The sequence below is a fragment of the Ictalurus furcatus genome, chromosome 5, assembly GCF_023375685.1.
Source record: "Ictalurus furcatus strain D&B chromosome 5, Billie_1.0, whole genome shotgun sequence".
In the NCBI taxonomy this organism is placed as follows: Eukaryota; Metazoa; Chordata; class Actinopteri; order Siluriformes; family Ictaluridae; genus Ictalurus; species Ictalurus furcatus.
The window spans coordinates 23,036,555-23,051,345 of record NC_071259.1 but is presented as its reverse complement, the minus strand read 5'-3'; the positions used below and the strand labels follow the sequence as shown (position 1 = coordinate 23,051,345).

Below are 14,791 nucleotides of genomic sequence, written 5' to 3'. Positions count from 1 at the left end.
ATTGTTACCCAATTTTTATGGATAGATTTTTTTAGGCTCATTTTGATATGCAATCTAAATAAATAAACCACATTCTGTATGAACATTTTATGTTTTAATTGACATGACTTTACTTTCAGACAATTTCTTTCAATTTGGAATATTCCTCTTAGATTCCAAGTATTTGAGTGTGTACCAAATGGTCTTTCTACCCCTTACAGTGTCCAATCTGTGTCCAAAATGGAACTATCTGGGGTTCATCCCGACTTCCAAATATGTTTCATTCCAAAACAATAATGAGAAACATATAAATTCTGTCTTTTTTTAAAAAAAATAATTTTATATCAACTGTCTATATCTACTATGATGTGAAATTGCTCAGTAGTACACTACTCTGTAGAACAAGACTCTGGCATGGTAGAGAAGTTGTTTTACATAAGCCATGTGTGTCATGGGTCAGTTTGGCCATTTTATCCTGCACTATGTGTATAATTGTGACTATGAACTTTAATGTGCAAAACCAGATGGACTTTGTGTTTTTTTTTGTGTTGTCTCTAGACTGAGGTGAGACTTTGGCTCCAGAAATCTGATGGTGAGTTCACAAGGCCAGGGATCTTGTGTTTAAAAATAGAACATGGCAATGTAGAAAGGGGAAAATATTATCATTTCACAGCTGCATAAGGACAATTAGGCCATGATGTGCCTGGTTTACTGATGCAAGGAAAAGGGAGTAATGGTTTGAGACAAAGGTAAAAAATGACAGCACAGTGGGGAGGTGAGATGCTCTGTGTAAAGTGTGTGTGTGTGTGTGTGTGTGTGTGTGTGTGTGTGTTGAAGAATCTGTAGATGGATGTGTTTTCTCATTTGCATTAGCTCTCTCCATCTTCTCGTCTACCATGTAAAATGCAAGTCATTTGTTTATGCTAGTTCTGACTGATTGTCTCACTTATTCCAAATGACTGGTCTGAAAAATACATGCTGCTCTTCATGGCACTAACGTGAGCCATCCTCCCTCCGCCTGTGTCTGAGAGAATCTGAGTGAGAAAGAGAGACTACAGGAGATAATATTCACGTCGTATTTAAGACTATAACAAATTCTAGCAATTAATAATGTAACCTTCTACTCAGATATACTACCCATAAGGCTACAAGAGAAATAAATCGCATTCTGTTATAATGTTGAAACTCTTTATTTAAATAAATTAAGCATAAATTCAGTGACTGCTCTCTGAAACATTTCAAATAGTATTTTATTTTTTTAATTCTTAACAAAATGTTCTCATTAAATGTCAAACCTCACGCAGGGGAATAATCTTTATTTAGGTGAACTCAGTCGTGAATCATTTTAATGGTTTTTCACACATAACAGTGGAGAGAATGCTGCACGACAGAACACAGAGGTTGGCATTGCCTATTTTTCCACTATTTTGCAAATTATTGAATTCTTTTGTGACCATTGAAGCAGAAATTATGGACAGCTTTCTCCAGATCTGTGGCCTTGTCTGTTCCAGTGCCAGTACTATGTAATAATACTGTGGAAGATACTAGGCAACGTGTTTCAATTTTGAAATGAAACGTTTTTGTAATTGAAATTTAAAACAGAATCAAAACACAGTAATGAATTGCGATTTAAAAAAAAAAAAAAAAAAAAAAAAAAAAAACCCTGTGTGGACTGAATACATTTCTCATATACAGTAATCACATTCCTCTTTTAACAACAATCTTTATGCATTCAGACACAAGCCAGAAAGTACACTCAAACACAAATCCTAATATAATACATGCGATCAAGTACAATTGAGTTTCATTGAAAAGAAAATATCCAAAACCACAGGAAACATGCTGTTGGTATTTCAAAAAGGCAAGGAGAAACCAATGAAAACAAATAGTTAAAGTTACAACAGTCAATAGCATAGCATTGTGTGGAGATGTCAGAACATTGGCGATAACAGGAGAGTTATTGTGTAGCTCAGAATCTGATTGTAAATTAAATCCCCTTTCTTCAGAGTCAGGAAGCACTGAGTAATCATGATTGGGAACTTGTATGACATTTTCAATAGTCTCTGACTCCTTGGAATCTTCTCTCATTTTTGTCCCAATTTTGATTCTTTCCTTTTCGAGCGTTACTCCCCTGGTGACCAGCATCCGCAGCATCCAGACTGACAACAGAAACAAAATGATGAGTTTTCAAAGAACAATTTGCAACATAAAGTTTGTTTTTAGTTATTATTAAATGTTTAATACTTTACAATAACAGTACATGAATAATCATGCACTAATACCTGAATGAATACTTACTTAAATATGAACTAATGATGGGTTAAGGTATGTACAAATCACAAAATAATGAAGAGCTAACATTAATTATAATGCAAAAATAACGACCACCTTAAATACATGTTAGTACATGTTTATAATTTGCCATATGCAGCTGCGTACACAAATATCATTGGATGGTGCTGGATTACTTTCATAATTTACATTGAGCCTCCTTATCAAACGTAGAAAGATGCACTATTAATAAACACCAATAATTTTATCTCAGCACCGTACGATGTTGTTTGTTTACGCAGCCGCATATGAGAAATTATATTAACAAATATTCTTTCTTATAGAGCATGTTTGATTTAGTTTACCCCTATGTGTTAATTAATACATTAATTAAGAAACATGTACTAACATGTATTTAAGGTAGTCAATATTCACACATGACTCACATTGTAGTTAAGGATAGATCTTCAGTAGTTCCTGATTAATGCATGCCTTAACTCATCAGTACTTCATATTTAAGTAAGTATTTATTTAGGTATTAGTACATGATTATTAATGTACTGTTTTTGTAAAGTGATACCATTAAAGGTAACTTCCATTTGAGAGTCTTTAAACTGCATTTTTGTCTAAAAATACTAGTCTGGGAGTATTTTGTTTATTCATTTTACTGAGGGCCAGATGGACTTTTACGAGTATCATTCATAATTAATGTTAAAAGTTGATAAATTATGTATGCAAGAATCCACATGCAAAATATGGAAAGAAAATCCAGAATTGTTCCTTAAAATTCCCCTAGATTCTTAGTCATTTTAACAGAGAATTGTACCTTTCTTGTCATTGTTCTCTTAAATAAGCTAATGGAAGGGACGTATGCCTAATTTAAACATGATTTCAAATGCTGAAATTAAATTATATATATATATATACATTCAGGTTACTGATTGGAAGGTTGTGAGTTCAAATCCCACTTCCATCACGCTGTGACTGTTGGGTCCTTGAGCTAGGGCTTTAACCCTTAGTTGTTCAGTTATATCCTGTCACAATTGTAAATTGCTTTGGATAAAAATGTCAGCCCAAATGTAAATGTAGTTTAAAACATTACACTGATCAGCAGAGCACGGTGCTGCAATGAGCAGAAGCAGCATGCATATCACATCTGGTTTAATAAAGTACACTAAAATGAGCTTTAGTGTCATCTCATTTAACTGCCTAATATCAGACAGCTGTAAGTGGTATATTAACCATTTTGAGTCGTGATTTTTGCCGGTAAAGCTCAGCAAGATCAGATTAACTTGGATTAATGAATTAATGGATTACTTAACTCAAAATACAGCTTATCTTTTGACAGTACTAGGTAGGATCCTTCAAGGAAGAATCACGATTATCTCAATCACCGTGTATGCACTCTGCTAATTCATCTTTTTCATTTAAAAGAAGGTGAGAAAGAACTACTCTCACCATTACTACAAAGCACTACATGAAAACTAATATATATATATATATATATATATATATATATATATATATATATATATATATATATATAAAATAAAATATTTATTTATATTTATATATATATATAAATATATATATATATATATATATATATATATATATATATATATATATATATATATATATATATATATATATAAACTATTCCCAATGGTTCCTAACAGAATCACTATGTGTTCCAGGTGGCATGAAAATAATCTCCTTCTGAAACAAACAACCAGTAAAACACAGTGGCATATTAGAAACGAACATCATAGGAAGTACAAACCTGCTAAATTGACTTGTTAATTTACTCTCAGCAATCAGACTGTTTAGTTTATAATAATCCAGAAAAGTCCGGGCCACATTTTTACCCAGCTTCATATCTGTGTATGCCTGTTAAGGTACTTCTGCAAGTGGTTACATTAATGTCATCACAGGCAGAATAACACTGAGAATAGCAGCATGTATCATATAATTACCATATTTTTCTGAGGACAAAAAAGCTTAAATTCATTTACCATGCTCAGATATTGGCTGCAATCTTAAATGTTGCCACTGTCAGGCCATGGAGAAAATCTGTTTAGCGCTGACATTTAAAAGTGAAATCTCCTTAGGCTCAATTCTTTGTATGTTGAAAGACTACACAAATCTATCGCTTTGCCTCCAAGGCCCTGCCAATCTTACAGCGCAGACTTCCTCTGCGTTTATAAATCTCTGCTCCGACGTGCTGCCATTAATTGAAATATAAAATAAATATATAAACAAAAGCCCAATTTTCATCATTCCAGAACACAAATAAATAGCTGGCTAATACCCAGCAGAGCAATGCACAGAGTAAAGAGCCAGAGCAGCTCAGGCAGCGCTTGGCTGCTAGCGAGCGTAAATCAACCATGTTTCCGTTAGCCATGAGGGAAAAAAATGCAGTTATTCACAGCTAGGGCTTTATTTAAATTCATACAACTGCTACTACTCTGCACGACTTCCTATATTCCGCCTCCACCATGACCACATTACAGAACACATCTATTACCCAAAGCACTAAACCATAATGTTGGGAGGCCTTTTACGATGCGGCTGCACGGATGCCAATCTATTGATGCTAAGAGGCAAGCCGAGAACCATTATAGGATAAAACAACAGAAAATCTCTTTATCTTTCTCTCTTTCTCTCATGGTCAATGATGTAGCATCATGGCAAAGAGGTAAAGCACTTTACAATTTAGAGTAGATGAGAATAGAATAATGTGTATTCTCTATTGTGTGTCATATCTAAGAGGTTCACATGGTGGAAAGACCATTGGTACCTATTATTATTATTATTATTATTATTATTATTATTATCAAAAATCAAGCAGTTGGGTTTCAAATGGCTACCGTGATACAGTGTGTAACAAAATGATACTTGCCAATCAAGAAATAATTGGGATGAAAAGTAGACAGGAAAAAATAATAGATCTTTTATTAAAAATGTATAATAATCCCGTGTGTTGTGTTTAATGTTACACTACTCTGAGAAAGGACTAAGATGATAAATTAGGACAGACATGTAATGTTTCACCTTGGCAGATGGATGTCAGATGGTTGTTGATGTCCAGATATGACACGTCAGACTGCCAAAGTTATCTGACTGATAAAAAAAACTTCTGCAAGAAGGATAAAAGAAGGGCCTTTTAACTGATTTCCCTTTATTTTATTTCTGCAAGCAGTCAAAACCATGTCCTGGCCAATGTATATGGTTAAATTTTATTATCCCTTTATCCCAACAATAAATTTGAAAATAGTCCTTGCTTCGCACAGAGTCCATTATGTGGCCTTTCATTTTAGACCAAATAACAAATATTTTGCAAATTCAACCTTGTTCTATACATAATCATGTGGTGCCATTGCCCACTGTTTCCCACCCCATGTTTAAAAATCTGGACACAACACGGCATGTGGAATATGCACACACAATCTTGCACAACCTCGTCTCCAAAATAGGACAGTGAAGATTAAAATTATATTACGTTCCTTCCTGATTTACTATGCCACCACTGTGGCATTATTCATGATCACCTCAATTTCCAAACATAATATGACAATTTATCAGCTAAATAAAAAATGGTGGAAAACAAGTTTGCTCATCCCCTTGATTACCATAGAGGGCTTGGCATCTGTCTTTGATCCACACCATTTTGGCTTCAAGAGGTGGCAGTTTCTTCATCTTCCTCTTGCTCGTTTTAGCCCAGGCAGCCACTGCAGTGTGTGGCATCATCCTGGGCTCCATCCTTCATCCAGTGGGCTGATGGGAACTCTCTCCAGGACTCCACTGCCTGTCTTCATAGCCCATCTGTCCAGGAACGCAACCTCTGCAGCCCTCCAAAAACAACAAGTGCTATTTTTGGGTGCCAGGAAAAAAGGAGGCCATGACATCATATGGTTTGGAATTCTGCCTAATGGATTTATATATATAAATGAATCCAGGATAAAAGAGAGACTCAAATTTGTATAATTTCTTGGTCTGAAGGCTTTGGCTTTAGCGTTATGCTGCCTGGCAACAGTATCAAAAAACTACGCCAAAGCCTCCCCAAAATCTCCATTATCCTTGGCTTTTTTTTTTTTGCTGTGACCTCAGAAAAAGTTTTGTGTTTCCCCTTGATCAACAGAAACTCCAGCAATCTGTGTTTGTGTGTGTATGCCTGCTCTCAGCGGCGACAGAAATAGCCCAGGAGCCTGCCGCGTGCAGATGGCCTCTCAGCTTGTGATGTCACATCATGCACATCCGTACCAGGACTTGGGTGATGGACGGCCCAATGAGGAAGATGAGAAAACTTCATCAGCATCACAGCTGCAAGCAAGACCCTCCTGAGCTCGGATTGGCTGCTGGAAGTGGGCCAATAGCAACCTGGGCCACGCCAATGGGGCAATAGCGGTTGAGAAGTCACGAAGCTGCGGAAGTTTCCAAAATATTCACTGTCCCGGCAGTACATGAGGTGAGAGGTGTTGCATAATCACAGAACAGGACGGTTAGGCTTCTTGGCATGGGTCTAAAAAAGCACACAGCAGAGAGGAGGCTTGTGCGTCATCGAGTAGCCCTGGGAATCACCTTTCACAAACAGGACAGAGAAGGGCAAAGATCTTGTTTGTGACAGGGAGGAAAAGATATGATGGATGACAAAAGGTAGCATGTGTTTATAACAAAAGGATAAAGATCTGCATTGTGAGCATGGGCCTCTATTCATAGTAGTTATCTGGAGAGATACACCAAGGGGAACATGTCTTTAGTCATTCATTTATGCAGTTAAAATATGTAGGTTTTTTCTCATGAATGTCACATGAATACAAATTAAAACGTCACAAACAGCACAATGTGCTTTGTAATATATTGTCATATAATTTAAACCTTAGCTGGCAGTTCTTTTGACTGGACGGTTGTTCTATGATGAAGCACAGAAGTGTGCAGAATAGCAGTAAAACCCCTGATGTCAGTGATGCATTTGCTGTTCTTAATATTATGTACACACTCTTCCTAAATCGATTTGGCATCTTTGTTGAAACTCAAGGACGCACCTCCAATGGGGCTGATGAGACATGTGGGAGACTTGGTTGGCAAAAAAATTTGTTTACCAGGTTGTTTATTCACACCGATCCGCCACACAGACAGACGGACAATGATGCCCCAATGACAAGGAACAAGACACCATGGTCTTTAACCGACCGTTGGCTAACAAGCAGACAAATTAAGGCAATCAGCACCATCAATACAGCAGAGTGACAGGCTTGTCACCAGGGTGTCACAAACAGCCAATTAACAATGCTAATTAAAACAGCAAACAGGAGGACACAAAGGGAGCTGGCATTGTCCCCCTGCAGCTCCTATTCACAGCCTGATGTGCCTCTCTAATGCAGGACAAATGAGTGCTCTCCAGCAGCGGAGGAATTCATTTGGATTTGTGTATTTGCATTTCACAAGTAATTTCATTGGCTACATGTGAGTTTGTCTGTTCACCTACATATTGACTGAATCATAAGCACACATCTGTTCATACAAACACAGGCAGTACTATTTGAGCTACAGAGAGTGGCCTGTTGTAGTGTTAATAGAAATGAGATGGCCACAGGGCTGCAGAGGTTGCACTAAGTGGCTGAGATGAGCACTCCGGTGTATAGCATCCGATTTGAAAGTGAAGCTGCCGTGGCATGATTGGCTGCAGACCACAACACACAGACCCTACACAATCATGTCAATTTCATGCCATAAAGTTCTCAAAGGGCAGAACACTGGCGTATCTGATGACCCTTTTACAAAAAAATCCGCTTGAAAGCCAGAGGGAAAGAGAGTGAGGGAAGAGAGACAGAGAGAGAAATGAGAAGGAGAGAGAACCCATCAGCCCTTTATGGACCATAAAGGCCATTAGAAGTTTTCAGAAGTTAACTCTTGTAGGACAATGTACTTTAAACTAACTGACTTTGACGACAACAAATAGATTTCACCTTAAAACGAGGACTGTGCACAACTGCATGAAATCCAGCATATTTGCGTTTATATATTTATATGTGAGATGGGCCTCTGATTTATTAACCATACTAAGGCATTGTCATGAACATGCATGTCTTGCATCTTGTATTAAAACTCTGTGTTTGCCGGGTGTGAGTGCTCTTTAGAACGTGCCAGTCAGGTGTCGTTGTCAGACTGATCCTTGCTTGCAGACAGCTGTCAGCACATGGAGCAGCCAGACTGTCTTCTCCAAAAGCTGTGATTGATGTGGAAACCAGCAGGAACCACCAAGCTGTCTGCTTCCACATTCTGTTCAGCCTTTATCAATTTCTAAGTATGACCTGTCCTCAGGACAGCAGCACAACATTTAAACAAGGTATCTCTGGAGCTGGCTATTTGATGTGGCTGATCGGTGCTTGCTTGAGCGGGACACTTATTTCCGAAGGCTAAAGATACCAGCTCTCTCAGTAGCCATCTGCAACCTACAAGACAGTAGAAAATGTCACGATTGGTAAAGCAGTGAACCTTCTCTCCCTCCACGCTGACAGGACGAAGGCGAGAACCTATTAACTTGTCAGACCATAAAGGGCAACAGAGCCCATTCTGAATGGTTAACTTTTAAATAGGCTTTTCTGGAAAATGATCACAGTAACGTGTGCATAACAACCATAAATGCAGTTCTACCCTAAACAAAATGCTAACTCGGATTTTAAAGCCAACCTTCAATTCAACCTGCCTCTGGCGATGAAACAGTGCAATCCTTTACAAAACTCTAAGACACGATACAGAGAGTTGTTTCTATAGGAGTTAACTTTGCAACAAAACAAGGCAAGGTATTAAAAAAGTTGCAAAGGAAACTCTCTCCATAAAGTGCCCAGCTGAGTCTTGAATGAGCTCCCAGATTCTCTCAGCTATCACCTGTCTCTGAAGCACTAATGATGGTCTGGCATCACAGTTTGCCACCCACCTTTTCAAAATAAGTTTCACAACAGCCCAACGCTGAAAAAACACGATGCTTTGAAGCTTCCAAGGTATTATCTGTGACCAATTAAGCTGTTGTTTGGTCGGTGGCATGTGGAAAATGACAGGAAATTGTGCCCATTCCAGACAGCAAGAGATTTTCCTACAATAGACAGGTCTCATAGAAAAAATGTGCCATTAAATTGATCTTTATAATTACAGCCATGGTTGCTCCAAAGATTTCATTAATCAGGCCTCATCACTCCAAAAGGTCATTCCAATCATACGGTCTCTGTTCTTTATCATCGCTCAGAGCCCGAGAGGACCCATAAGCACCTGTATCAACTCTTGGAGATGCTTCCTTGCCAGCAGGGACATTAGTAAGCCTGTGAAGCATAAGGGACATTTGACGAGCATAGAAATTCGAGTGCTAATGTGAAAAATGCAACATTAGTTTCACAGTAAGAATCACTAAAGGTGCTGAAATACTTCACATTGCTTCTCTATGTTCTTAAAATGTTCCATCTATACCATGAGACAAAACAGTATGTATATGTGCATGTGATAAGTCTTTGGGAAGCTATGAGGTTTAAGTTCATTCTGGTACAGGTAATTACACTGTCACTGTCGCCCCCTCCCTCGTTTTTCCACTCTGGAGTCCCGCTTGTAAAAGGTTTTTGTTGATGATTTGCACGCTCCACAGACCTGCTCACCGGCCCATACGAAACGACACATCAGATTCCGTTGACCTCAATGACCCCAATCTTTGCACTACATACCATGCCAACTGCCCTCTGTCTAATTGGGCCTGCACTACAACCCATCTACACACACACACACACACACACACACGCCTGCACTCACACGCCTGCACACACACACACACACACACACAAACACACTCTCACTCTCTCTCTCTCTCTCTCTCTCTCTCTCTCTCTGGGTTCCCTGTGTCATTGGTTCGGCTTGTGTGTAACCTTCAGCAGGGGGTACCCCTTATTCATGCTCCATGCCACACCAGCCCTATGGTATAATCACTGTTAAATAGATGCGCCATTAGGTGGCTATTGTCCTGTGTGTGTTTGTGGACACAGCATTAATCTGCTAACACTAACATTAGCACCCCTTTCAGTCTCCCCATGCTCGTTCTAGTGGGAAGCAAAGTCAGGATCACTTTCAAGGAGAACAGCATCACAGAGAAAGTAATGACTCTTTCCATCTCTCTGTAAATTGCCTCTTTTTTCCCAGGCATCTTCTCACTGTCACGGGCAAAATAATCTACAATGCTGTTGAGTAATTCTACATGGATGGGTTTCTTATTACTGAATGCTAGCCAACTAGGCCTTGGAGTTGACAGTTCAGTGGAGCAGTGGACAGGCAGCAGGGGGAAAATGGTGAGAAAGGGGAAAAGTTACAGCATCAGTCAGAGGCTTTACGGCCCCTTCTGATATGAGCAGCAGATAAATAAAGAAAGAATTGCAAGAGCGGCCAGCAAATGGGAGACTGCTGGCAGATGGGTGCGTGACAGAGTGATACAGGCGAGAGACATTTTTAGAGATGGAGAGGAACAGACACAGAGCCATACACACCAATAAATATATATACAGTGTCGCCTTCTCCCAGCACTAGAGGGCACTTAGGTTACACACATCTTTCCTGATTTTACACTAAAAAGCTTTTTAGTCTCTGAACACAAGTCCTCCTTATACAATAGGTTTCAGCTTGTACTTCAGCTATACAATAAGTCTGCACAAAATTCCATAACAACACCAATATGCCAAAAGGTCCAGGAAATTATATAATCTTGTACATAGATTCCATTCGCATGTGCACAAAAAGGTCATGAAAGGTCAGTTGTTTATATTCAGTAACTGCTTTATCCTGGTCAGGGTCATGGTGAAGCTGGAGCCTCTCCTGAGAACACTTCAAAACAGGGATACACCCTAGATGGGATGCCACAAGTCCATCACAGGGTATCCCACACACCTTATCCATCCTCAAAGTCACCAATCCTCCTACTATTTTGGAGGAAACCAGAACCTATAGGAACCCACATGGATACAGGGCAAACCACACAAAACTCCACACAGACATGAAACAAGAGCACAGGATTGAACCAGTAACCTTGATACTGTGAGGAGGAAAGTTTACCACTTTCCTCCAGGGTCAGGAAAAAAAGAACAGCATTAATAGTATTTCCAGGGACTGTACATAGTCCGTGTTTGACAAGTATTTTGTTTTAGAGCAACAAGTGTATTCATGTTTATATTCTAATACACACGTCACTATCAGTCCCTGTCACATTAAGCTAACCCATGGAAGGAGCATCAATATGGTCCAGTGTGCCAATTCATTCACAATTCATACCAAGCCTTATTCCATCTTAATGACCCTAAGAATAAGTAAGAAATCAGTGAATGTTTTTCCTGCTAATTGCAGAGGCCAGGAAAGAAATTTCAGTAGACTGACATTATCACCTGGGCCTTTATTATTGAGCTCTGAAGCCATATGTTATGTTGCCTTGCACACAGATGACAGAGAGATAATTTCAGAAAGGGAGACAATGGCACGGTCATTGGCTTTTGTCTACAAAGCTTCGTCCTGCATCAATTCTGGGTAATCAGGTCCTTTTGTCACACATGTGATCCTAAGGAGGGCCGGAATGTATTGTGCCTAAAGGACTCAATGGCTACATTTGCAGCAGAGCTCTCGGGTAGAGATCGGATTCTGTTTGCAACAGTCAGCGGATACAGCGGGATATAGTGTAGGTGCTTTGATTATTGGCTTGACTGCACCAATTCAGCCCACAAAACAGAAAAGCAAGCACTAAATTCCAAGGGAAATAATCTGCCTCCCAACCCAAACTCTTAAATTGAGCCACGCAGGACAGACTGAGCCACCGAGCCTAATAATACCTGCATCTCCATGAAACTATAAAGAGGTTATGTGCATCTATAGAAACCTAAAACTTGATCAGGGATGATGCTACTCAAATTGTCCTCTCTGTCAAGCCTCAAATGCTGGTAAAAAGATAAGCCTGCACTACATCTCTGTCTTAGTCGATTTTTCCATCCGTGCATCAACCAACAGGTTTTACCTGAGGAGGATTACAGAGAGAATAGAAACAGACAGTAAGACAGACACACATGGAAGGATACAGCTGTCCTCTGTGTATGGGATAGGCGTGGTGCTGCCTGCAGTCAGAAAGCTGTAGAAGGACACCTCCAGAGTGTAGCAGTAGGACGTGTCATCTAGGAGACCTCCAAGGAAGCGCCGTCCTGTCCCTGCTTTAACCACGTCACGGTTAAATGATGTACTGGACTGCAGTGAAAACACACAGGCAGAATTATTGGCATTCTTCAACAAATCATTACACAGCATTCAAATATTTACCTTTCTTCTAAAAACTTAAATAGTGGTATTTTCTCTCAACAATGATGTGGCAACATTATAAACATAGCAAAAGTTTATTTAAAATAAATACAACTGGAATTATACTGTAGCCAGATTATAACCCAAAACCTGGTCAGGAGGATAGGACTCAAATGTAGGTATATCTTTAGCAAAACAATGACCCCAAACATACATCCAAATCAACACAGAAATGATTGTGTTTGTAAAAAAAAACCCCCCCACCAAAAACAATATTTTTGATTCCCATTATAGTCTCCATATTTGAACACTACTGTGGTCTGAACTGAAGAGAGACATCCACATGCACAGACTTAATAACAGCATGAAATATTCTGCATGAAGGAGTAGCCCAAGATCCTGCTACAAGTTTCTCTAACCTTGTAAGACATTCAAGGGAGGCTTTACCAAACATTAATTAATTCATTGCAAATATACCCCTGCACCTTCAACTTGCCACTCAACATGCACGCTGGCTGTGGCACTTGCCGCATAAGAGGTGTGTCTCTCTACACTGAGGTATAGTGTAGAGAGATTAACCTTTTCATTACGAAAATGCACTTTCATGTTTTTAATCTTTCAATGCAGTTCAACTACTCATTGCTTTTAACTCAACAAAAGCACCAACAGTTTGGAAACCTTCTGCCAGAAGACATTTTAGCTTTACAATCCTGCAATTTTTACAATTCTACAATTTTTTTTTTGGGAGGAATGTATAGCAGATGGAATATCTACATGAACCATAATTTGCAGTCATTATTTGCACCTAGGCTCCTGAGTCACGACGGGAGCCTGCTTCTAATTTCCTTACACTTGTATCCAGTTGAACTTTTTTGCTGCGTGAGTCAGCTACTAGCACCTTGCCATTCCTTAATCCCTTGTGCACGTTTTCATGACTACTAATTGAAAATGCATAGGCACAAAATGTCTAATGTTGACTTGGCAGTCAGTGGGCATGTACTGTACAGTTAGAGCCTAAAAAAAACCTCGCGCCTGTTTTCTGCACTACCCTTGTGAAGTATGAACTCCATAGAAATTCACTGAAACCACACAATCACACATTCTAGATGCAGTAAAACTTTTAGCAACTGTGAATTCAAGGTAAGAAAGCTGTCAACATACTGTATGTATGTACACAGATATGAAGTACAAGAAGCACAATATGTTGTCATGGAAGAAATGATATTTGGTAATGGTACATTACAAATAGGAATAGATTGGCTCATTTTCTCCATAGCTAAAGTACTAAAGTAGTTTGGACTAAGAGCATAACTATGGCGTGTGTGCATTAGTATGCTTTAATAATTAATGCTACTTTTTCCATGATAGGAATCCTTGAGTGGGGGTCATGCAGCTTTTCTCTGCTAGCAACTTTCATTATGTGCTTAGTCTGCACATAGCAGGACTTTCTGCGGCTTTCCTTGGCTCATTTCGAATGGCTGGTAAGCGTTTGCTGAGGGCAGTGGAGGTGACTGATCTGGTGTCAGTGGGGAAGTTAGCTAGTGGCTAGCTACGGCAGAGACATGGCTCTCCTAGAGGCACAGCTTCATCAACATGCGGCCTGACCTGGGTGCTGAATAGGCAAAGAGGCATGGCAAGAGGCCAGATACTGAACTGCCCGCGGTCTCACACACATATCACCTTTATGAAAATATAGTATACTTGAGTACATTTTAATATGCTGTATAAGTAGTACAATGAGTACTTACAGTAAATCACAGTATACTGAAGTTTACTACTTTATATACTATTCATGTACTAGTTCAATACTTAAGTACTAGTGTGATAAAATGTGCATTATGGCAAATACTTAGTTTTGAATTTACTCTGAAGAACACTTTAAAGACACTATTATTACACTAGCTATATAATAATAATTAATACTAATTAATACATTCTGACTTAAGTAAGTTTTGAGTAAAATTTAAGATTTAGTCTAAACTTTAGAATTTAAAATCTAGCTAGTTCTCAACAATGATGCCAACTTAGAGACTTTGTTACTAAACTTGGCAAATTATAAAATGCTTTAGTGACGTTATTTTAAATAAAAAAAAAAGCCTGGCAACAATTCCCAATGACTAGGCCATGATCACTATTGCCCCCCAAAATCAATCATTGATCACCACTGTTCCCAACAACCAATCACTGTTCAACGTTGTTTCCATTAACCAATCATTGATCACCATTGTTCCCAACA

General features: G+C 38.9%; 1 protein-coding gene across 1 annotated transcript in view; it reads right to left on the bottom strand.

Annotated features, from left to right (window-relative positions):
- Positions 1 to 756: 756 nt before the first annotated feature.
- Positions 757 to 14,791, bottom strand: part of agbl4 (AGBL carboxypeptidase 4) — a 366,689-nt gene continuing 352,654 nt past the window's right edge. Inside the window, exons 11-13 of the mRNA XM_053625311.1 lie at positions 12,342 to 12,504; positions 4,034 to 4,130; positions 757 to 2,138 (exon numbers count right to left, since the gene is read on the bottom strand). Coding sequence (XP_053481286.1) covers positions 2,033 to 2,138; positions 4,034 to 4,130; positions 12,342 to 12,504 — 366 coding nt within the window. The 3' untranslated portion in view covers positions 757 to 2,032. The remainder of the gene's footprint in view (positions 2,139 to 4,033; positions 4,131 to 12,341; positions 12,505 to 14,791) is intronic.